General features: G+C 36.5%; 1 protein-coding gene across 1 annotated transcript; it reads left to right on the top strand.

Annotated features, from left to right (window-relative positions):
• The first annotated feature begins 1,064 nt into the window (after positions 1–1,064).
• LOC116420704 (collagen alpha-1(XXII) chain-like) lies at positions 1,065–21,021 on the top strand. Its single transcript, XM_031947239.1, has 6 exons — positions 1,065–1,105; positions 5,694–5,873; positions 9,465–9,531; positions 18,222–18,404; positions 19,446–19,523; positions 20,628–21,021. The coding sequence occupies exons 2-6, from the start codon at positions 5,790–5,792 to the stop codon at positions 20,813–20,815; spliced, it is 600 nt and encodes a 199-aa protein (XP_031803099.1). The 5' UTR covers positions 1,065–1,105; positions 5,694–5,789; the 3' UTR covers positions 20,816–21,021.
• Positions 21,022–25,311: the final 4,290 nt, after the last annotated feature.

The following is a 25,311-nucleotide window of genomic DNA, read 5'->3' as shown; positions in this document are numbered from 1 at the left end:
AATAGTTTGGTTTTTAATTGCCCTTCTGATAATAATGATTTCACATTTTCATTATCTCAAGGCCATTTCTCAGGGTGAGTTTCGTAATTAAGAGTGGTGGCTGAAGAGCAATATTTCTAGTAATCTTGGTAATTGCAGTTTTTTTGGCAAACTCTGGCAGATCTGATTCAATTGTCATGTTTGTTTTGTTTTTGTTATTGTTTTTGTTTTTCAGCACAGCTGGCAAAGAGCTTACACTGGAAATAGAAATGTCAGCTCTTTTTTCTCATACTCTCATCATTAATATTCTCATTAATTCCCAATTATTGTTTGTTGTTTTGTATAGAGCTGTTTAATCCACTTGTCCATTTTATGAGGACTAGTTTGATGAAAAATAGGAATTTATAAAGTCACTTATTTCAACCATCGGACATGTCAGTACAGTGAAATTGAACCAATCAGTGAGAATGCCACTGTAAACAGGGGAACACCTGTTCTTCCCTCAGGATATTGCATGCATATCATATATGGCCATCTAACATATGGCCTGAAATGATGCAACTACTGCCAGTGTATATACTAAATATTGAAAAGCCTTAATATGTTTTAGTTAAAATAAATTGAAAGACTTATCATACTTTCTTTACATACCTCAATGGATTGCCTTCTTCACAAATACCCTATTTTGGGGGGATTATTATCTTAGAACATCTTTCCTGAGCTTAGAGGTCTTTAATCTATCAATAAATGGAAATAACAGTGTATGCTTTGACTATTTCGTGGGATGTTGCGAACATTGAATGAATGAATTTATTTAAAGTGAATGAATGAATTTATGTAAAACACTCTAAAACACTATATAAATAGTTACTATTATTATTGATGGGATTTTAAGTTTTTCAGGTAACTTATTTATTCTTTCAAAAGGAGAACAAAGACTGTAAGATAGGATCATCTTTCTAGTCATTCTCCTCAGGCATTGGGTCCAGAGCCTCTTCCCTAATTTTCATTTTGTATAATCTTATTTGCTTCTGGCTCCCTGGTTCCTGTTTCTATACTTATCATTGTTGTCTCTCCACAGGGTGCCTCAGGAAAACCAGGAGAACAAGGTGTAAAAGGAGAAAGGGTATGTAAGAGAAATTCTGTTTCTCCTAAGCTGAAATCAGAAGATCTAAATTTCAGAACTACATCTGCCTCATAGTAGCTTTGCAATCCTAAACAAATGAGATCACCTTTCTAAGCCTCATTTTCTCATCGGTAAAATTGGCATAACAGTTTTTGCTCTACCTAATTCTTAACATCATTATGAACAAAGTGTTTTGTGAACCACAAAGCCTTTCATAAATGTCAATTATTATAATTGCATAGATCACACACATATGTGTATATCCTTATAGCTTATCCCAGGCTAGAGAATAACTCTGATCAGCAAAGGAAAAAAAAAATAATTTATATTTTTTCAAGGGGTACATAAATCTTCATGGGTTTTTTCTCTTGGTTAGTAATTAAGAAAGAAATAGTTAAAATTATAAACATAAATGTGATTGATGGCAAAGAGAGGTAATGCACTGAAGTTGAATGAATGATGGACTGAGAAAGCTACATGTCCCAGTGAATTGAGTCTAGAATCAAAAAGACCCGAGTTCACCTCCAGCCTCAGACACTCACTAGCTCTGTGTTCCTGGGCAAGTCACTTTACTTCTTTCTTCCTCAGTTTCCTCAACTGTAAAACAGAGATAATAATGGCACCTTCCTCCCAAGAGTTGTTATGAAGATCAAGTGAAATAATATTAGTAAAGAATTCAGTGCCTTATAGTAGGTGTTTAATAAATACTATTTTCTTCCTTCTTTCCTTTATCCTCCCCCTTGTCTCCTTCCTTCCCTTTCTCCTTTATGTAAAGCTTAATATATTCACTTTAGTTAAAAAAGTAAATAAAAAGACTTATCAGTTTTATCCTTCATCCTCTTCCCTTTTCCCCTCCTTTCTCCTTCCCTTCCTCTCTCTCCTCCTTAGCTCCTCACTTCCTCCTACTTTCTTTTCTTCTTCCCTCTCTTCCTTTCTCTCTCCCCCTTCCTTTCTTCTTTCCTTCCTGCCTCCCTTTTCTCCTTTCTTCCTTATTTCCATTCATTTTTTTCTTTCTTTTCTGTAAATCAGGGCAACTTGGTCCTACTACTTGTTCTCCCATTGATTTGCTATCTGATCTTGGTTGACTCACATTTCTAATCTGGGAATCTTGTTCCTCATTGAATATTCTGTATTCTAAGCTACCTTCCAGCCCTAATATCCAACATCTTATCATACCTTCCCTATCAAATTTTCTAATCTAAATTTGTCTATTTTCATTTGAAAAAGTTTCAGACATGAAAACATGCCTGGCATGGCATTTGCCCAGTGCTGGGTTTGTCATCGGATGTGAAAAGGGAACAGATTTTTCCATAATGAATGTTGGCAGCACCAGGATTTAATAAGATTTTCTTTACATTTGCCTGAAAAGGAGATGGGAGGGGGGAAGGGAATCATTTCTGCAACAAAGTTGTGTGTGCATGTGTGTGTGTGTGTGTGTGTGTGTGTGTGTGTTTTAACACCCATGAAAGCTGCTTCTCCTCACAGTGAAAATATATATATCCAGTCTGCCTTGAAACCCCCACATGTGTTGCTTGTTACACAACCACTCTGAATGGCAGCCTCCAGTTCCCCTTGTTGTCATGGCCCCCGCATGGGGATGTATCTCAGCTTCCTTTGCAAGTTCTAAGAGTGACGTGGCAGCTTTTTCCACTGTGTCAAGAGGAAGCAGAAAGATTGGGTCTCCCTATGGAAATTCCTGTATCACTTATTAGCCGCAGCCAAATGATACAACCAAGTTTGGAGACAGAGCTTGAATACTTTTCAGGGTAGGGGTCACTTAAAGAGTCTGGGGAAGAGAACACAATAGGTTCCTGTAGAGAAAACCTTTAATTTGGAGTCACAGTCCCAAGATTGAAATCCTTTATTATGATCTGTGTGACTTGGGCAAGTCAGTTAGTCTCTCTGAGCCTCAGCTTCCTCATTTGTAAAATGAGGGAGATGAATAGCTTGTAGTTTCCTTCCAACTTTTATCTATAATCCTATATTTTAAAAAGTGCATAAACACCATTTTCTAATGTCTAAAGCCTGGCATATAGAACAAGGAGTTAGATTTATTCTGTGTGCCTCAAAATAGTAAAAAACTAGAAAGTTAGAGGGATAGAAATTACTGTTCAATATGAGAAATTCTTTGTAATTAAGACCATCCAGCAATGCATGCAGAGGTGGTGACCTTCCTGTAACTAGAAATGTTCTAACAGTCTGGGATTGTTGGTGAGTCAGAAAGATTCTTATTATTTGTGGGGCTTGGACTAGAAAAGTTCCCTTCAGACTAAAATTTTCTGATTCTAGGAAGTCCTTGCTATAGGAACAATGTGATATTATGAAAAAAAGCAGTAATCTGGGAGCCAAAGAATCAGTTAGAGTCAAAAGACCTGGTGTCTCATTCCAGCTCTACAACTTATCGGCTGTGTGATTTTAGAAAAGCCAGTGCCTTCAAACTTGTAAGTTTCTAAGTCTATAAAATAAGTATGATGAGCACTGACCTTTCCATATAACAGAGATATATTGGGAATTCATTGAAATAAACTGCTTTATAAGAAATCATGCCCATGTAAAAGATCACTAACCATTAGAAATTATTACTTAATATTGGAAACATTTATCTTCCAGTAGCCATCATCTGGCTTTGAGGCCCATAGTGTAAAGAGGCACTCCTCCTGGGAATGTTGCTTTTTTTATTTGTTTATTTTTTTGTGTGTGTGTGTGTGTTTTTTGGGGGGGTTGGGGAGTGGAGAGGAGGCCATCAGGATTAAGTGACTTGCCCAGGATCACACAGTTTGTCTGAGGCCAGATTTGAATTCAAGTCCTTCTGATTCCAGAATAGGTGCTCTCTCTCCACTATGCTATCTAGCTGACCCAGGATGAAAGGCAAGAGGGAAAATCTTCAAATCCACTTGAGTATCTGAGACATATATACATGTATGGGAAAAAATAAGCTGTAGTAACTTGAGCACTGCATCCATAGTCAGAAAACCTATATTTTAATATTGACCATTCTACTAACTACTTTTATGATTTTGGTTGAATCACTTTTTTGACTTCATTCTTCTTATCTGTAAAACGAGCAGTTTAACCAGTTGATAGCAAACATTTATTCCAGCTTTAAATAACATGAACATTCTTGGTTCATGGATTCTATAAAGAATATAGCTCTCTAGTTTGTTAAACCATGGGGGAGACATCAGACAGTGGCAACATTTGGAAGAAAGGAGAAAAGAGGCAAGTGTTAAGTCCCTGTATGACTTTAAGGGTTGCGTTTCATTGATCTTGAAGTCAAGGATCAAAGATTGCTTGTAAAGTGGGGACAGGAAGCAAGGAAGGGTCGATGAGATTATTCTAGGTTCTAGTATCTCTCACTTGATGTTGTAACAATCTTTGACACATTTTCCTCTGAAGCACATTTTTCTCTTTTGGCAAATGAATAATTTGAATCACAGTATGACTAAGATTCTTTATGTCTTTAACATTCTGTGTTCTAAGGTCCTTTCTGTTTCCATATTCTATATTCCAATATTCACATACTCTATATTCCAAAATTCTATGGTCTAAAAACCCTTTCAATTCTAACATTTATATTTTAAGGATCTTGATAATAATAACACTTACATCCCAAGATTGATGTGAAGATAAAATGAAAAGTGCTTTGTAAAACTTAAAGAATTTTATAAATGCTAGTTATTGCTGTGGTTGTTTTTATTATTGTTCTGGAAGGAAAGAATAATGGGTTCCATGCTATATAATGAGACTTCATGTGTTCCTAGGACATTTGTTCTGTGTGACTTGCAAGGAGGCAAAATAGATATCTGTAAGCAAATTCTTCTCCCAACCTTCTCCAAGTGAGACTTTCATTCCTACCAGGAGGAGATAGGGGTTTCCCCAGAGAAAGGGGATCTCAGGTTAGAAATATATCTTTCTGTATATATATATATATATATATATATATATATATATATATATGAGAGAAATACAAAGATTATTGTTATTTCTTTTTCCTCCTTAGGAAAATTGAGGAAATGATACTTGTTTAGTAAGGGTCTAAGATCAAGTTTGAATTCAAGATTTGAGCTTTCCTAATTCTAGGCCTAAAACTCTATCCACTCTCTCCACACAGCTGCTCATAATTCTTCATATCAACATTCTATGTTGTAATGGGTCTTCCAGGTCTAACATTCTCTGCTTTACATCCTACTTCTGTTCTATCTTTTACATTTCCAGTGGTTTCAGGACACTTTTAGGTCTAACATTCTTTGTTTCATCTTTTAGGCTTCTATTTCTCTCTAATATTCTCTATTTCACCATCCTGTGTTCTAAGTTCCAATATTCTGGTGAAAGTTAAACAGTCATATTTATCACTAAGAATAAAAAATCAATTTGATATCAAGAGCCAGCCACAGCTGGCTCTAACTAATGGACTATGTTAAAATAAATATTGCATTTTCAGTGGCCTCTCAAGCTATGAAGAACCTTGGAACTGGGGTGGGGAGGGGCATGCCTTCTAGACTCTGGACATTATCAACATATCATGGTTCTGGCTGAGTGTACTATGTACTATATATTTTTATATTTATGTGCTATCTCCTTTGTCTAGGGAGACCCTGGAGTCAAAGGGGAAAAGGGTGCCCAAGGACAGAAAGGCCATCCTGGAGAACCAGGACTACCAGGTCACAAAGGCCACACAGGACTAATGGGTCCTCATGGACCTCCAGGAGAAAGTGGACCTGCTGGACCTCCTGGACCACCAGGACAGCCAGGATTTCCTGGAGCAAGGGTAAGAGTGCTAGGAAATCAGCCCTTGATGAAGGGTACTACTCAGGCTCAGATTTTATTCATTTTTAACAGCTTTCTTGACAGCTCAGAAAAACTATTACATTCTTAGAGTTACCTTTGTTGTTAGTGGAAGGAGAAAGGTAGTATAGTGGACAGAGCACTAGATTTGGAATCAGGAGAATGGTGTTTGAATCCCAGCTCTGTTACTTTATACCTGAATGGCTTTGGTCAAATCAATTTGTGCCCTCAATTCTGTTTTGTCACATATCAAATGAGGGGAATTTTAAGAAGATCTTAAAATGATCTCTTGCAATTAAACCGATGATCATTATTGTGTTAAAGAGATATCGTGTTACTCAGTCAACCAGTTAGTACCCAGTAATATGGTAGGCCCTGCACACACATAAATGAAAAACTTCTCATAGTCAGTGAATTTCTATTTTATTATCTGGTGGGGGAGATAGTATATGCTTATATAAATGTAAAGGAAATAAGGTCATTTTAGGGAAGTGATAAGTCACTAATTGTTGGAAGAATCAGGAAAACCTTCTAGGAGGTAAACTTTGAGCTGAACTTTGGAAGAAAGTAAGGATTTTAAGATTTTAAGAAGTGGAGATGAGGGGGAAATGCCCTGTGGCCACAGAAGCAGGAAATGCAGCACCATGTGTAAAGACAGAAGTCCAGTTTGAAAGATTGTAGCGTTTAGAAAAGAGACAAATGTGTGATCAAAGTAGGCTGGAGCCAGATTGTGAAGGACTTTATATGTCTAATAGAATAGTGGTTTATAGTAGCAGTAGTGATAATAATAAATAATAATCATAATAAAGATAGCGTTTAATTCTTAAGGTTTACAAACTGCTTTACACAAACAATTTAATCTGGCCTTTTGTTTCTGTGACTTAGTAGTACTTTCTGAGCATCTCAAGTGTAAGAGGTCCATGGTATATGATATTTGATTTAAAAAATCCACACATATAGTCTACTAGATTCTGCATTACATCAAGAGCACACGGAATCACTCAGTTATGGATAGTCACTCTGTCCTGTTCTTTGGTAGAGATTGCTAGACCTGGAATCTTAAAAAAAACAGATCTTTACTAGCTTTGTGACCTTGGATAAGTCATTTTTACCTTTATTGGCCTTAGTTCCCCATCTATATAATGGAAATACAGTAAAGAAGGAAATGGTGAAATGGCAAACCACCCCAGTATTTTTGCCATAAAAAACTCATAAAGTCCATGGTCTACTTAGACATGACTGAACAATAACAAAATGTGATAACATTTGTAAGGAGCTTTGCAAACTTAAAAAATATATATGTATATAAATGGAAGCATTATTATCAGATACAATCTATTAGTCCTAATGCAGGTTTGGATTCTGGTTAACTATTTTACTTTGGGCAAAGGTAAAAGCTGTTTTCCTACTTTAGTTCTTTGCATCCCATTTTCCTTATTTATTAAATGAAGTTGGATCTCCAAGGTTCCCCGTGCTAGCTTTAATGTTCTGGGAGGTCCAGCAGCAATGGGATTGTTAGGGCATGGAAATGCCAGGCTCCAGGAATAATCCTGAGGTGAAGGCAGTAGAATCATTGCCTTTCCAAACCGCCTTATAATAAGTGCTTAGCAGTCCCTTATCTTGTCTTGTATCCCATCAGTGATCACAGTGTATCTGCTGAGAAGGCAAACAACTGGCCTCTTGATTGACAAACAAAATCTCAGGAGCCAGATTATAGAGGCAGGGAGCTGTCCTCGGCAGGGACATTCTGTGCAGAGAACTGGACTGGGACCACAGCATGGTTATTTTATAGACGGTGGTAACACTCTTTCTTCCCCCTCCAAAAAGAAAATAAGCTCCCAGAGCAACATCCTACAAATAATTGCACTTTCAAGGCTTATCATTTTGTTACAGACAACACAGACAGGGCAAAATGGGTCATCCAGTTGAGAAAGCACCTAATATTGGAAAGAAAGACAAAAAGACAGGCTGGCTGGAGCTCCAGCCTATTTTTTTTTGTTTGTTTGTTCTGAGGAGAAAGATTGAAATCAAGTAAGTAGGTAACTGGCAAGTAACTAAAACCCCAAGAGTGAGACCAGGAGAAGGCCCAGAGCTTACCTTCATATCCATCCAAGGGTCTTAGTATTTAATAGCTCTTAGTTGACTGGCTGGTTAATTTTTCTTTATATATCAGCGCTACTTGGCAAAAAAGACAGTGGTATCCTAGGCTCTAATACCTCCCTCTTCCATTTATTCATTGTGGAACCTTATCATTTCTCCTCACTAGACCTCAATTTGTTTATCTGTCATATGGGAACATTTCTTCCCCTGATTATGTCACTTGTTAATAGACTCAAATGAAAGAGTGAGGATGCAAAATGGTGAAGTACTATATTCATGTAAGTTTGTAGGTTATAATGATCAGTAGTAGCAGCAGCAATAGTAATAGCAGTTGTATATTCTAGATTAAAAGTTACAAAAGGACAGGGATCCTGCTTCAGGAAAACCTGCATTCAATTCTGGTCATAGTTATTTACTGGCTGTATGACTATGGGCAAAGCATTTAATCTCTGTCTGCCTCAGTTTCCTCATCTGTAAAATGAAGGAAATCATAGCATCTACTTCTTAGAGTCATTGCAAAGATCAAGTAGTATAGTATTTGTTAAGTGCTTTGCAAACCTTAAAACCTTCTATAAATGCTAGTTATCATCATTATTGTCCCCCTCAAGCTCTTAGCATAGTACCTCAGTTCCTAAAAGAAAAAAAAAGTTATGTTTAATGAACCTCTATTCAAGTTCTCTCCTGCTCTCACCATCTTAGAATTCTGTTTTCATTAAATGAAATTCAGCAAAGCTTTTCTGAACCTCAGCTGCTTGCCCAGCTGCGTTATAATCTGCTTTTCCGAGAGACTCTGAGGGTCTTCTCCTCCCAGATCCGTTCTTCGTACTCAAACTCCATTCATACATACTCTAACTGAGATTTGTTGAAGACCTCAAATTAAAAATGCCAAGTTCTCCCATTTCATCCAGGACCATCTCCAGTCTTCCTGATTCATATCAGGCCATTGGACCCCAATGGCTCCAGAGGAAAAAATGAGGCAGATGACTTTGTCTGGCCCTCCCTCACTTAAACCCAGTTCCCTTGCATGTCATGGCGTCCCTTTCCTGATATCATGGTCCTCTTTGAGAATGAAGGACACATAAAAATAATGTAAACAGCAGTTCTGTCTATAGCCTGTTTCTGCTTCTTTCTACCTTTGTGACCCCAGACAATTCATTTAGACCCTCCAACCCTCCTTATTTTTCTGTAAAATGAGTCCTGCAGGACTAGGTAACCTTTGAAATCCCCCAGCTCTCAGCAGGTGAGGCTGCAAATTTAGTAGAGATACCTTAGTATTTGAGCCTCGAAGTGCCCTCCTTTTTTTTAATATGAAAGTACACACATTATGGGGTTGGAGCATAGAATGATGTAATAGATACAAGAATGCTGCTAGAATACAATGTTTAGTACTTACTGGTTTCTGCGGACTTCCAGTATATGGTTCTCATTTGTTAATCTTCCTTCAGTTAATAATTCCAAATTCCTTCTTTTCTAGGGAGATTCACCATCATTGGATACCCTTCGAAGGCTTATCCAAGAAGAGTTAGGAAAGCAACTTGAAAGTAAGTGCACGTGGTCCAGTATCACCCTGTTTTAGGAAGTAAGCAAAATGGTGGATGGAGTATCAGTAGACTAGAGTTTCAGTCTGAATATTAACTCTACCATACACTTGAGAAAGATCTTTCTAGGTTTCAGTTTCTTTATCTATAAAATAGAATGTTATATTAATTTATTCAAGAAATATTTATAATGCACCTACTATGTACCAGCCACAGTGCTAGGTACTAGAACACAAAGACAAATACAACACTCAAAGAATTTGCATTCTAAGGGAGATAAGAGATAATGCATATCCTATAAAGTAAATTTTTAAAATAATAAATTTGGTACAAAGTAAATTGTGACTGGGCTAGCACTTAAAGAGATCCAGATAGGATATTAGGAGGATATTCATGGTGAATGAGGATGAAATAAAAGTATCCAAACAGAAGGCAGAATGAAGGAATGGAATACATAGGTTAAGGTAGAATCAAACATAGGGGCCAGTTATACAAAGGCATGAGATGAGAGATCTAAGTAACTATTTGCTTAAGTGGCACAAGAGTAATCAAAATCAAAAAGAAACAAATCCCTGTGAACCACAGAAGGTAGAAAAACCACAAATTAAGATTATTTATGTAGTAATTTATTTTTATTTACTTTGTTTCCCAATTACATTTTATTCTGGCTAGGGCCATATTCAGGAGGAAGTATAACAATGTGCAGTAATTTTAGAATGAGAGATTTCAGTCAGACAGTGAAAGGCTTTAAATGTCCAACAGAAAAGTTTGCATTTTATCCACGAAATAAGAAGGAACTTCTCCATCGTAAGAGTGATATGTCAGATCTATTTTTTTTAGGAATATCACTTTGGTAATTGTATAAAGAATGGATTAGAGGAGGGATAGAGTAGAGGTGGAGAGTTTAATCTGAGGCTCTTGAAATAATATACTAGAGAGGTAATGAAGCTCTATAATAGGTGAAAGTCACATAAGTGAAAGAAATAGATTGAAATGTCAATGTGGAAGGATTCATGTTCCTTGGCAACTGATTGGTTATGAAAGATATTCAGTTTTCAGATGGAGTTTCAGAATGATGAGTTGAGAATGACTCTGAGGTTGTGAGCCCAGGTAACTCAAAAGATAGTAGAGCACTTAATAGAAAAAGTGACATTAAGAAGAGGAAAAAGGGGGGGTGATAAATCCTGTTTTAGACATTTTTTACTTTTTTATGATAACTTTTTATTTTTCCAAATACATGCAAAGATAATTTTTAACATTCATCTTTGGAAAACCTTGTGTTCCAAATTTTGTCTCCCTCTTTCCTCCTCTCTTCTTCCCCAAGATAGCAATCAGTTTGATATAGGTTAAATATGTACAATTCTTCTAAACGTATTTCCATATGTTTCTTGCTGCACAAGAAAAATCATATCTAATGGGGAAAAAAGAGGAAAAGAAAAAAAGCAAGCAAACAAAAAGTTGAAAATACCATGCTTTGGTCAACATTCAGTCTCTATCGTTCTCTCTCTGGAAATGAATGACACTTTCCATCCAAAGTCTATTTGAATTGCTTTGAATCACCTCATTGTTGAAAAGAGCCATGGAAATTTTGGACATTGTGAGTTTGAGATGTCTATAAGACATCCAGATGGAGGTATCCAATAAGAAGGTGGTAATGAAGCATTGGATCTCATCAGAGAGAGAAATATAGACCTGGGAATCAATACATAGTGATGGTAATTTAACCCATGAGTTATGAAAAGAACTCTGAGAAAAAAGTAAAAGCATATAAGAAGAAAAGAAAATAACCCGGGAAAGAACATTGGAGTTTATTTGCCATTATAAAATGGCATATAGATGATGGTCCAAGAATGGCCAGATAGCTAGGATGGAGAACCAAGAGCAGTGTTATGAAAAAATCAGGAGAAATTATTGAGGAGAAGAAGATGGCCAAAAGTGTGAAATACTGCAGAGAAATAAAGATAGTTCAAGTTCTCTTAGAGTTCTAATATCCCTTATTCTATCTTAAAACTTTCCAACCCTACATAGAGCAGATGAGTAATGAAAAAGTAGAAACTTGCGAGTAATATTGAAGGAAGTTAGATTTCATTTTCTTCTTTTTTCTTTTGGTATTTTTTTTTTCATTCTATTGACAATACAGATTAGAAGGAACTATAGTAAATCAAGAGGGGAATATTTTTGGCCTTGTTCACCTGAGACTTATTGGTCCAGTAACAACCTTCCAGAATTCCAACTGTTCTATAAATTCATAAATGATGAATTGGAGCAAAGAAGGTTTGATTGGCTCTTCAGTAAACTTCATTTTGCCATCTCTGAGTTTCTCTAGATCATTTAGGGAAAATTGAAAATGACTATAAGTTTCACATATAATGTCCAAATGTCTAAGTGTGAAGTTTAATCTTTTCTCTATGGATAAGTACATCATACAAGCATTTTTCAAATTATGAAAAATTCTGTAGTGTTTTAAATAGAGCATCTGTGAGGTCATCATCATAAAAATAAAACATCAAATGCTATTTTGATAGTAGCATGAGCATAAAAATCATAAATTTATTTTTCACACTAACTGAAAGGAACTTGAGGATCAATACACAAGTCATCTTTTAGCCAATTCCATTCTTCAGACTTAACTCCTGTTGTAGTCAGGTTCTTGCTTAGGGAACTATTCCATTTTCTCATAGCCAGGAGATCTTCACCTTTATTCGTGCAGTACACAGTCTTAGTAGCCATTGCTGTGAGGATGCTGGGCATGTCAGTATTGGTTCCATTTCAAACAGTGCAGTTTTTGAACAGGTCCTGTAATGGAACAAGATGTAGTCATTTAGAAGGAAAATCCCTTGCTACCTCTATTGGCCATTATCATCCAGAGGGGTAGACAAGGTGTCCTCTATTTTAAACACACTGTGATGGAAATTTCCTTGCTCTTATTCATTGAAATGTTCTGTTCCCTGGATTAGAATTTTATGATGAATCTTATTTCTTGATGCCTCTTTTGTTTTCTCTTGTCAGAGAAAACTCATGGTCTAATTCTCACTACCAAGTCACTATCATTATCCAGTAGAGCTTCTTTTCTCATACAATCATGCATTTGAATTTTATTCTTATTCCGAAAATCTGCACCATTGCTATTCTTGCCATAGGACTCCTGGATACTTTGCATCATGTACAGCATTTTCTCTTTGAATGTCTTTTTGTTTTTATTCTTGGTTTTAATCCCTGTCCAAGAATCTTTGTTCCACAAAAGTCTGAATTCTGACAGAGAAGTAAGTTGGCCAACAGCATTCAGTTGCACCATGTTTTTGTTTGAGGTGTTTAGATGTTCATCAGATAACGGGGTCACTTTTAATGTAATTTCTTCCATAGCTTCCTCCTCTTCTGGGTCCACCATCATGCAGTGTTGCTCTTAATTCACATCTGGTTGCTGAAGTGAGGCTGAGTCCAAGTGGATCCTGGTTCCAGTCCACCACTTGAGGGAAGCCTAAGTTATTTCCTTCCCCATTGGGAAGGCATTTGTGGCCACCTTGAGTTAGACTTGTTCCACTGAACAGCAGCCTATTATAAATTATTGGAGAAGGGCCAAAAGAAGGTAGCAGTTATAGTTTTGGTCAGGAACAAACATGTTTTGGTTATTTCAAAAAGCCATAACCAGATACAAGAGTAGGATAATAGACATTGATATGAATGAGGACCTAGAAATACAAAGTTACTCCTGGATGTTATATTATCTGTTTCCTTAGTGTAAGAGCATTAGCTAATCATTAAAGCTTATATTTTTCAGGTCAGGTAGGAAAAAAACAACAACAATGGTATGCCCCTACCAATTCCAAACAAGAAAAAAGGAATCATGAGCAAGAGGCCAGACAAGCCACAATTGTAAAAATAATTGTAATAGACCTATTGCCTCTTTATTAGGACAACTAAATTCTGCCACTAGCTAGCCTCAGGTACATTATTTCCTCCCTCTAAGCCTCAGCACCCTAATCTGTACAATGAGATCCCTTCTAGTTTGAATATTCTATTTTTCTAAAGTCCCTTCAATTTCTAGTGGTCTGTTGTCATAATATTTCTTCTGGCTCTGACATTCTATGATTTATCTTGTAACATTCTGCAATATTTTCAGTTCTAGAATTCCATGTTCTAAAGTTGCTCTTAACCATAATACTTAACATTCCTACATTCTAACTTCCACGGTCCCTTTTAGAGATAACACTCAGAAATTCTGTTGGAACTAGTGACACTCAAGGACACTTGAACACTTCAGTGGCTGGAATCATGTGGCCATCTGCAAAAGGTCCTCCAGATACTTTCTCTATCTGTGGCCTCCTGGAAAAGTACAGAGAGTTATGTCCAAAGGATTCTGCCATGCAGCTCATGCTCCTGCCCTCTCTTTGTGGCCAAAAACACTCTTAAGTAATAGTCTGTAATTCTTCCTTTGGCAGTGCAAGAGGAAAAGTCTATAAATACCTTCAAGGTACAGATGTAGATAAAAGAGGGAATTTATTCAGTGTCCAAATACAGGGGGTACAAAGAACATTGCATTTGGACTGAAAAGGAGATTGACCTAGATAACAGCCTAGTTAGAATGAGATAGTGGGGTATAATGGGAAGATGCTCACCTTGAGGTAGAAGATCTGAGTTTAAATCCAGGTTTTTAACCTTAAAGACTATATGAACTTAGACAAGGCAGTTCTCCTTTAAGTAAATGAAGGGTTGGGTGAGCTCTGAGTTCCCTTCTAACTGCCACAATTCCTGAGTCTAAAATGCATAAATATTGGATTAGTCCCAGGATTAGAGAGGTAAAGAGTGAAACTTTCCCTCTTAAGGCTTGCTTTGCTATTTGGTTGCTGATATCATAATATAAAGAAAGAAGGAACAGATTAGATTATAGAACTGCTGACACCATAACGTTGGGAAAAGGCAGCTAAGTAGGACAATAGATAGAATGTTGAACATGGAATCAGAAACATCCAAATTCCAATCTTGATGTAGATACTTGTTGGCTGTGTGGTCCTGAGAAAGTCCCTTGTCTCCCGTAAGCCTCAGTTTTCTCATCTTTTCAAATGAGGATGAATGGGGCTAATAGCATCACCTGCCTCACAGTGTTTTTGTGACAATAAAATAAGATAATATAGAGTAATTTGCAAATCTTTAAGAATATATCAATGATACTTGTAATTAGGAGGCATTGAAGTTGCCTCATAATTGTGAATACAGGACTATTGGCCTGGGAGTCAGTAAAACCTAGTTTTCCCTCACTTACTAGCTATGTGACCCTGCCTCAGTTTCCATACCTGTTAAAAAAAAAAAAAGATAAAACCACCATTATTTTGTGAAGGTATAGCAACTTAGGAACTAACATATAAGGAAAGGGTGGCAAATTTGGATATGAATGCAACAAAGCTTATCTGAGGTAGGTGTGGTAAGGTTTGGGACCCTGAAAATAAGGATTGTGTCTTATGTTCTCAGAGTCTAAAAGGACAGGTTGTCTTGAGGTAGTAGGTACTGGGAACAGTAAACCCTTGGCAAAATGTTCACACAGTATCAAGACTTTTTATTACAGCCTGGGACCAGACTATCCCTATGATTTGAAATTCTGACTTTGATAATGCTCAGGTCAGAAGAAAAATCAATTCTGTTGAATTCAGTCCAACAACAAACACAGTTAAATACTATCTATCAGCAAAGAATGAACCAGAGAGGACCAGAGAACCTTGGAGCAAAGCAGGTCTTGGTTCAAGCTTGGTTCAAGCATTGCCCCTGAATTACTGTGTAATATGATGGTGGGTAAATAGCTTACCACCCTCACCCTACTTTCACTCTAAGACTAAATTGCAAAACCAGTCTATATCAGTGAAGAGAGTTTCTACCTTGGGAACTCCTAACAAAAATAACAAAAATCTATAAGTCCCTGTGTTCTCTGAAATCATCTTCCCTTCTTCAATATAAAGTTAGTAATACTTTTTCTACCAAGCTCACAGAATAATTGTGAAGATCATTTAAAGGCTTCTATATGCAGGGCCTTGTACAAATTGCTAGGTATGCAAAGATTTTTTTAAAAAGCCATGTTCCCTGTCCTAAACAAGCATATAATCTAATAGGTATAATGAAGTGTATAGATGTACAAAAATCTATAATAAAAGTATAACAAGGGGAGTAGGTCAAACAGGGCAATATGAGAAATTAGAAGAGGTCACTTTCACTTGGAAGGATCAAGCTAGCCTTCCAGAGGAGATGGTACCTAAGCTGGGTCTTTTTATTTTATTTTATTTTTAAGCTGGCTCTTGAAGAAAGGAAAAGATAGTCAGTAGGAGGAAATTTTATGTGGAGATCTGGATGAAAGGAACAGTTCTGGGAATGAAAGACATCTTGCCAAGGTATGATGAGTCCAGAAAGGACAGAATAAATTATAGCTAGCAATTCAGTTTGGTTGGAAAGTGGAATATATGAAGGAGGTAGTTGTATGAGATGATGTCAGAAAGATAGATTAGAAATAAACAGTGGAAAACTTTGAATTCAAGGCAAAGGAATTTAGTAGAATCAGTCAAATATTTTGAGAAAGGATGTATATGATATGTTAGATATTCAATTTTGAATATTCGAAATAACTTTCTACTTTTGTGATCGTGGATAAATTATATAATCTTCAATCCTCATTTATAGCATGGAGCTAATTATATATGTTTTTAGGAAAGTATTTTGTAAACTCTAAAAGACTAATGAAATGTGAGGTATTAACTTTGAGGAAAGGAAATGTCATGATGAAAGTATTTATGTACACTTCTTTATTTTCTGCAACTATCATCAGTTTGTTTGTTTTCCCCATAAATAACCCAATTAGAGATGACTCAAAAGTTCAACTTAAAAATACAATGTAGGAAAGACATGTTTTATGTTAGACAAGAATCTATGTGGGGGAAAGAAAGGGGACTGGGTTTTAGTGCATGGCAAGCTCAATATGAGTTAACAGAAAGAACAAAAAATAACACTGAAACTGCAAAGTCACAGAATCATGGAATTTCAGTATTTCAAGGAACCAACAAATCCAAGTGACACACAGAAAGAATCTGCTGTTAATAACCTATCCAAGTCATCATTCAGCCTCAACTTGAAGATTTCCAATTAAAAGAAATGCACCATCTCAATAGGCAGACCATTCCATTTGGGAAGAGGCTTAGAGTTCAGAAAAACAAAATAGAGAGTCCTTTGGTCAGACCATACCTGGAGTCTTGCATTTGGTTGTTGATGCCCTATTTTGTAAAGAATATTAACAAAATGGAGAAGCAAAGCAAATACAAGAAATCAGCCTCAATGATGAGAGCACTGGAGAAAATGACTTTACAAGATCCATCAAAGGTGTCTAGAACTGCATGCCTAGAGAAAAGAAGACTGTGAGAAAACTGATTATTTTTCTCTTGTCTTAACCATTTACTATTGGGAAGATCCAGGATTTTTTCCCTTCCTATTTCCTCATTCTCTAATATTCTCCTCAGTCTTGTTCAGACCCAACTGGGAAAGTTTGAATCTAATCAAAAAGTAAAGAAATTCTAATTTGAGTGAATTGGTGGATTATGACCTAGTGTGTTTAATCAGACAATACTGTGTAGAAGTGGATTTACTCTTTTGTCTAGACTGCCCAAAACAGAAGGTATTCTAATATAGATGAATCTCTTTTGTACAAGACTGAGTGATCAGAGTTAATTTCCTAGATCTTCATTAGAATTATCCCACTTCTTATTATATTATTCATTCTCATTACTTGTCAACTACTCAGAATTAATTTCCACCCTCAAGAATACTTATTCTTTCAAGTCTAAGCATAGAGCAGGTTCTATGAGGAGTTTTTGGCATTCTAGAGTGCCATTTTATTAATTATCCATTAATAGTAACTAATAAAATTATTAATTACTCAGAAACTATTTCTCTTGAACTTTTTATATGTCTCACCTGAGATAGCAAATATGATCATGGATTTGAAGGATTTGAAAGTCTTTCACACAAAAGAGAAATTAAATCTATTCTGCTTGGCTTTAAAGGGCTGAAATAAAAAGTTTCAGAGCAGCAGAGTAAGACTACTTCCCTGTCAGTAAGTGCTATTCAAAAGTGAAATGTTTTGCCTCATAAGGTAGTATTTCCTCTCAGTGGAAATCTTCTTTCCCCGTCTTGGTTAGACAATTCCCTACCAAAGATCTTGTAGAAGGGACTCTCATCTAGGTGTGACTCAGACCAGATGACCCCCAATTTCCTTCCTAATAGAGGTTCTGGGATGATGTAATTCTAACCAACATGCTAGAACAGAATTTATTAAATTTATACATGTCGTAATACTCTTTGACAGTCTGCCAAAGCTTAATACTACAACTTTTTTGTCACCTAAATTCATAATTGAAGGAAATGCTAATTTTCAGTAAGAAGTGGGTGAAAATGAATGTGTAATCTTTTTTTCTATTCAAGTTCACAGATTCCCTGAAATCAAGCCATAAACCTCCAAGGGGTCTGTACCACTGGTTCATGGATAGCTATCAGAATGTCTTTTACTGTTTACTCTTGCCAGATAGATTTGTAGCACCATATAAGTGTTAGTGATGATGAATATCAGATTCTGAGCATCTCAGTAATGTATCTTTTCTACTTTTATGTAGTTAAAGTCCTACTGTATCACTCTCCAATCTCTCTCTCTTTTTTCTTATCCATAGCCAAACTAGCATACCTCTTGGCCCAGATGCCACCAGCACATGTCAGAGCAACTCAGGGCCGACCGGGCCCCCCTGGACCTCCTGGAAAAGATGGCCTTCCTGGAAGAGTAGGTCCTATGGGGGAGCCAGGGCGGCCTGGACAAGTGGGCTTAGAAGGGCCATCAGGTCCTATGGGACCCAAAGGTGAGTAAAACTGGAATATCCAGGAGAATTCCAGAAGAGACTTGTTTATTTAATTTGGAATTGTCAGGAGGATGGGAATTTGAATAAGAAAGATATCCCAGCAGAGACTATTCATAACTTCCCATCCATCACTAAATGAACAGTTAGATTATACACAGCATATTATATAATTTACAGAAGAAGATTGTATTCCATAGACTTGTATACACATTCCAGTTCCAATGCTAATTCACGATATGAAAGTATTAAATGAGTTGCTTAACCTTTCTGAAATCCTAGTGCCTCATCTGTAAAGTGGTAATGATAATAATGTGTTCCTATTGTTATAAAGAAAACACTTTGTAAGCTCTTAATGTGTTATACAGATATGAGTTGTCATTCCAGTCATTTTGTTGCTGTTAACTTTTGTCTTTCTAGAAGAAATAGAATTGTAAAAGAATTATAAAACCATTTTTTTCTGTTATGGATTCCTTGTCAGTCCAGTGAAATACATGGACCCTTTCTCGAAAATGTAGGATTGCAAATGAAACCAATTATATTGAAATACAGTTATCAAAATATTTTTTAAAAGTTCACATACCCTGGATTAGGTGATCTTTTTCAACTTTTAAGTATTTCATGTTACATACTCTATTTTCTATAATTCTATGTTTTAAGTTCTCTTCCATTTCTGTACATGATGGGTTTCATTCCAACATTCTATATTCCAAAGTTCCTACCAGTTCTAACATTCTGTACTCTATGTTCTAAAATACTTTATTTTAAGGTCTCATCTAGCTCTAACAACATTACAATTTCTAAGGTTTCTTCCAACTTTAACATTTTGTAATTCTAAATTGGTTCTTTTCATTTGTGTCACTGAGTACTTTACCCTTATTGGTTTTTGAATATAATTTAGTTATTGGCAGGGATTTCTTATTCACAGTTTGATACAAAGAACTTTAATACACTATGGAATCATAGCTACAACAAAGTTAAATTAAATGTGGGAATAATAAAACATATAAACAATTTATCCACTTTATGTGTTTTTCTTCCTAGGTGAACGGGGTGCAAAGGGTGATCAAGGAGTGCCTGGAGTTGGCCAGCGAGGAGAAATAGGACCTCCTGGAATACCAGGTAGGTTTGCTATTCAGACTCTTATAGATGAAGATGAGAAGCTACCATGGAGAAAAGAGCTAGAATACTCACAGTACTTTTGCAATAGCATGAGCAAAATGGGACAGTATTGTGAGGATCAATTCTGGTGAATTCAGACTTCTACTTGCCAAAACTCCTTATCCTTTTTTTCTCTTAAAATGTTTGAATTTTGCAGCCCTTTAATAAAATAATGGTAATAGAGTAAGGACTGAGTTAGGAATAAAAAAAAATTGGGTTCTTCTGCTATTTGACCTTGAGTCTCTTTTTCCTACTTTGTCAATTAAAAGTTGGTCTAGTTGATGTCAAAGGTCTCTTCCAACTTCAGAATTCCATATTCTGTGTTTTGTTTCCTCTTCATCTTCTGTACTTTTATAGATTCTAAATTCATTCTACCTATAGCATTTTGTGATCTGTGTTCTAAAGATCTCTGTTCCAAGGCTTGTTATTGTTATTATTATATATTCTTTATTCTGCTCTTATCTATTTTAAGGCTTGCCCCATCCCATTCTGACAGTGTGTTCTAACACTCTCTATTTGCTAAGAACTTTCTTTCCAGTTCTAAGAGTAAAATTAATTATTAAGAATCATTTATCCCTATTTGCTACTTGAGAACATGATATGTTTGTTTTGAGTATAAATATCCTGGGCTCAGGACTAGATATGTTTTAAAAATGAATGAAGCCGAATGTAGTTAGGCATTTCATGTGTATATATGTATGTCTATATATTTTGAGTAAATCCCTGTTTTGAGCTTTCTTTTAAAATGTTTACTTCTTTCCCCTGAAAATAGAATACTTAAACTATTTCAGGGAGCCTCTGATTCAATCTTATTGGGTTCTAATTAATTGAAGTTTCTCTTTAAGTTGCTTAAAAACCAGGTGAGTCTGGCAAAGAGTTGGTAATATATCTACCAATAAAATCTCATGCTCTGAATATTGCAGTTTAATCAAGATCAATCTTTCTGATTGGTTGAATAAAAATGAGATCCTGCTATAAGAATAGGAATTATTTTTACTTTCTTCTTTGAAGAAGACTTAACCAATCTATTGTTGATATTGATGTTGTTGTTTTTCTCTGGACTAGGTCAGCCTGGGGAGCCTGGCTACGGGAAAGATGGCATTCCTGGGAACCCTGGTCCTCAGGGAGAAACCGGACAAGCTGGCCTCCCTGGCCCTCCAGGGCCTCCTGGCCCCAGTGGACAATGTGATCCCTCTCAGTGTGCCTACTTTGCGAGTCTTGCAGCCCGACCTAGCAATGTGAAAGGACCCTAGAGGGTACCTAGGAAGCCAAGGAAACTTGAAGAGGATTTTCTGAAACTTGAACTTTGAACTGAAGAGGAAACCAGGGGTTCATAGATCTCCTGGGCCATGATGTCACTTTTTATTTGTTGTGGGAGGCTTTCTGAATGATTAAAACCAACAGATACTGCCGGTCGGTCAGATTATTATTATTATTATTATTGTGATAATTAATATTTTATCATTAATTATTATGATGATTATTTTATATCCTTTATACAAGATGGGAAGGTTTTATTTTCTCCTCTCTAATGTCACATGGTATCCCCCCCCCAATTTGTGTCTTTGTTTTATTCAGATCATTAATCTGATGTTTGCTTACCATTTTTAAGAAAATGTTCTTTCAATTTTCTCATCCAGAGAGGACAGAATAAGGAGCAATAGAGAAAGTTTGCAGAGAAGCAGACTGAAAGAAAACTTTCCTAACAATTAGATCTGACCACAAGTGAAATGGGCTATTTTGGGAGGTAATGGATCCCTATCACTGGAAAACTTCAAAGTGAGCGTGGATGGGCATATGTCCAGGAGAGGCTATGTGGTGTAATGGAAAAGGCACTGAACTTACAGTTAGAGAGTATGGGTTCAAATCCCTGCTCTACTAATAGCTTATAACCCATGTGATCTTGGTTGAACAAAGTCATTTTACTTTGGACCTTGAGTGTACATGTTTATAAATTGAAAGGGTATGACTAGATAATCTCTCAAATGCCTTCCAGCTTCAAATCCTATGACATAAAGGGATCTCTTACTCAGGTAAAGTTGGACTGGCTGACCTCTCAGGTTTCTGATTCTTTTATTTTTGGTGCTAGAAATCCAGAGGAAGGAATTTAAAGGAAATTGTTGTCCAGTCAGCTAATAGTCTTCATAGACCCCCAATTGTCAAACTTTACAAAAACCATCATTGATGAAAGAAGAAAGAGGGGGGAGAGGAACAGATTATTTTGCTAGGAAAAGAAGTGAACAAATTGTTGGAAATATGCTATCCTTTTCTAATGAACTTCTGGCATCCAAAGGATAAAATAGCTCTCCAGGGCACACAAACTACACTATATCTGACTTATGTTCCCAAATAATAGATACTTTTTAATCACCAGAAGGAGCTTTCTAAGCTTTCATGGAAGTGACCAAGGATATGAAATACAAATGGAAGGAGTTGGGTATAAAGGATTGAGATTTTATTTTTTTCCCCGAATAACCCTTTATTTCCTGTAGGCTTTCATTATAAATTCACCTTTTAGAAGCTGAATTTATATGCCAATCTTTGCCTCTATAATTTCTGCAACAGGTTGGGGTGGGGGTGGAGGGAATAGATATGTGACTGAACCCAGAGAATAATAATGATGAAAAAGATAATTACATAGTGTTTTAAGATTTGCAAAGATTGTGTTAATTCATATCATTAACTTCTCATGGCTCAGTATTTCCAACTCCTTAATAGGAAAGGAAAAAAAGAAGGAAGGAAGGAAGGAAAGGAGGGAGGGAGGGAGGAAGGAAGGAAAGAAGGAAGGAAGAACGAAGAAAGGAAGGAAGGAAGGAAGGAAGGAAGGAAGGAAGGAAGGAAGGAAGGAAGGAAGGAAGGAAGGAAGGAAGGAAGGAAGGATTTTTTAAAATGCTTACTATTTGCCAGATACTAGGCTAAGCCCTTTATAAATATTATCACATTTAAACCCCAAATAACCTAGGGAGGAAGGTGCTATCATTGTCCCTGATTGCAAAATGGAGACTAGACAGAGTTTACTTTATTTGAAGAGGTTTATTAGTAAATGTTTGAAACTAGATTAAAAACCTGGTCTTCCTGACTTCAGACCCAGAATTGCATCTGTTTGTAATATACCAGAGTTATAACTCTGTCTCTGCTAGTTTACCTGTCTGGACCCTAAACACATCCTCTCTAGGTCTCAGTTTCCTCTTTTGTAAAAAGAGATTGAATTGGATGATCTCCAAAGTCCTTTGTATCTCTAAATCCTGTGCTTTCAGAGCCTGTATTTGCTATGCCCTTGAGGAAAAATACACTTTTTTTAGACATGGAAAAGCTATTCAGATGCAAATTGTTGTGGAGCCTCAGAGGGCTAATACTGAAGTAAGACAAATCAATCATTCGCTTCACTAACACACTGGGTCTTGGAGCACAGACAGCTGCAGCAGCCCCAGTGAGCTACCTGTGGTCTCAAAGAATTTCTGTTCTTTTCAGCCATCGGTTATTGACTTAAGCAATGGGAGCAGTGCCTTTCGAGAGAGTGGCAAATTCCTTCTGCCCACATATTTTTAATGCCTGCTATGATCAGGGCCCTGAGCTCAGCTCCACAGTAGGAGATACATAGATGAATAAGACACAGATTCTGCTTTTTAAGGAACACAGAGGAGAGAAAAGATAAGAACATAATTATAATACAGACATAAAATAAAAAGTATTTGGAGAGATTTAAGGGGGGGAGCACAACACTGCCAGAAGTTAAGGGCTCTAACCTGTGACTTTTAAACCATCTTCAAAGTCTATTGAGGACTTAGTTGTTCATTCTTTGAAAAGACACAGAGAAAGAGTTCTTTTTAACTGTTTGTCAAGGGATATTTTCCTGGAGAGGCTGACTGACCACTAGCCAAAGATGATGCAGAGTAATCTTGTTCCTTTAGTGATCTGATTAGATAACCTTGTGGCCACAAGTCTAGAATAACAATATCCAGAATTCTTCTATACTTTTAAGGATCTGAGATTTCTTCTATGTGCATCTTTCACCCCTGCAGATCACAGCTCCTGGAGACTTTAGGAGGAGACTTAATGAGTTCTTCTAGCCAAGAATATTCAAACCCCAGTGCCAGTTCACTCTGCTGATGAGACTTTCTGCACTTGATTGGGCTGGACAGTGTTTATACTGTCCATGTATTTATACACCAGTGATATAACCTTTGAGAGCCCTTTCCAACACCTACCAGCCCCATAGTAAGACATCTGGGGAGGAAATTATTAGAGAAATAAATAATAAAAAGTAATCACAATACTAATAATACCAACTTCTTAGTATACAATGATTTAGGTTTTCCACAGATTTTTCATATCCATTATCTTCTGTTATCCTTTCAAGCTACCTATCTCGGACACTGCAAAACTAGAACAGATCTCAGTTCCCTCATTTGTAAAATGGATATAATCACTTTTATACTTCTTATTTCATTGAGTAATTATAGGAAAAGCACTTTGTAAATCTTAAAGTGCAATATTAATATGTTTTGTTGCTATTTTTCCTGTTATTCTTGTGATATGTTAAATTGCAATTACATTGATTTGCGGTCTAGTTCCATTTTAGACATCTAAGGTCCAGCAGATTTGCAATTGCTACAAAACTCTGCCATCAACTTAACTGGAATTCTAAACAAAAGGTATTATGATGCAAAAGAATGATCCTGCAGACTTATACCTTCAGTAGTCCAATTCTGCAAACTTTCCTTATGCTCTGTTTTGGTCAGGCCCCAACTTTAGACTATTGGTACCCAGATGGATTTAATGCCCTTAAGGAACTTGCTGTCAGAGAAATCTAAGAATATCTCTAATACAAAGCAGAGCATCTTGAGTTTGTGAGAGGTATAAACCTAGTGCCTTGGGATTCAAAGAACTTGGACCACCAATGCCTAGTAGGGAAACTTGCATGTAGTAGGTGCTTAATAAATGCTTATCGAATTCCTTTGGGTGACCATTTTCAGTGGCAGAAATCCAGAAGATTTCATGAAGTGCTGAGCACAATGTCTAGCACATAACAGGCTCTTAACAAGTCTTTATTGACAGGCTGGCTAGAAGAGGTTGTTTGAGTTGGGCTTTATTTTACACATTTGAGTAGTACAAAGTGCCTTGGGCTTCGAGTCTGACCCTTCATTAAAGGACATTAAAGTCCAACATTTCCTCTTACTAGCATTGTGGATAAATTCACATTATCTGTAATTCAAAGCATTTCCTCACATATGTCTTGCTCTATTTTGATTCCCATTTTTCAGCTGAAGAAACTGACTCGGGAGAAGCCTAGCTCATATTTAATAAATGTAAAAGCATGGATAAAATGTTAACGATCAAAGAGACCTTTGAATATAGCACATTAGAACCCAAAGGAACCTTAGCACATAGGATGTAGGGATGGAAAGGACCTTAGAACTAAGGATGCCAGAACAGGAAGGGATTGTCTAAAAGCAAATGTTAAAACTAGAAGAAACATGAAAACATAGAATAAAAGAACTGGAGAAGAGTTTATTCTGACTCCTTTATTCAATAGAAAGGGAAACTGAGGCACAGGTTGAGGGCTAGTGTCAGAGGCATGAATAGAATCCAGATTTTATGACTTCCAGGGCTAGTGCCTTTTCCATTGTTCCATATCTGCTACTCAGCTAAGTTTTGAAATAGGAAAGAACTTTGCTCTGAATATAAGAATGTTAGAATAATGATCAGAATAAAGATGTTATGGCCTCCTGAGACTGGCTTTCACTTT

Source organism: Sarcophilus harrisii, chromosome 1 (genome assembly GCF_902635505.1).
Source record: "Sarcophilus harrisii chromosome 1, mSarHar1.11, whole genome shotgun sequence".
Lineage (NCBI taxonomy): Eukaryota > Metazoa > Chordata > Mammalia > Dasyuromorphia > Dasyuridae > Sarcophilus > Sarcophilus harrisii.
The sequence above is the reverse complement of the archived record's forward strand: the minus strand, read 5'-3'. Positions and strand labels throughout refer to the sequence as shown.

Excerpts from the sequence above, each read along its gene's own strand:
- LOC116420704 (XM_031947239.1), top strand. The coding sequence starts at position 5,790 with ATGGGTCCTCATGGACCTCCAGGAGAAAGTGGACCTGCTGGACCTCCT. Across the intron at positions 18,405-19,445 it reads AGGTCCTATGGGACCCAAAG|GTGAACGGGGTGCAAAGGGT; the intron begins GTGAGTAAAACT and ends TTTTCTTCCTAG. Across the intron at positions 19,524-20,627 it reads AGGACCTCCTGGAATACCAG|GTCAGCCTGGGGAGCCTGGC; the intron begins GTAGGTTTGCTA and ends TCTCTGGACTAG.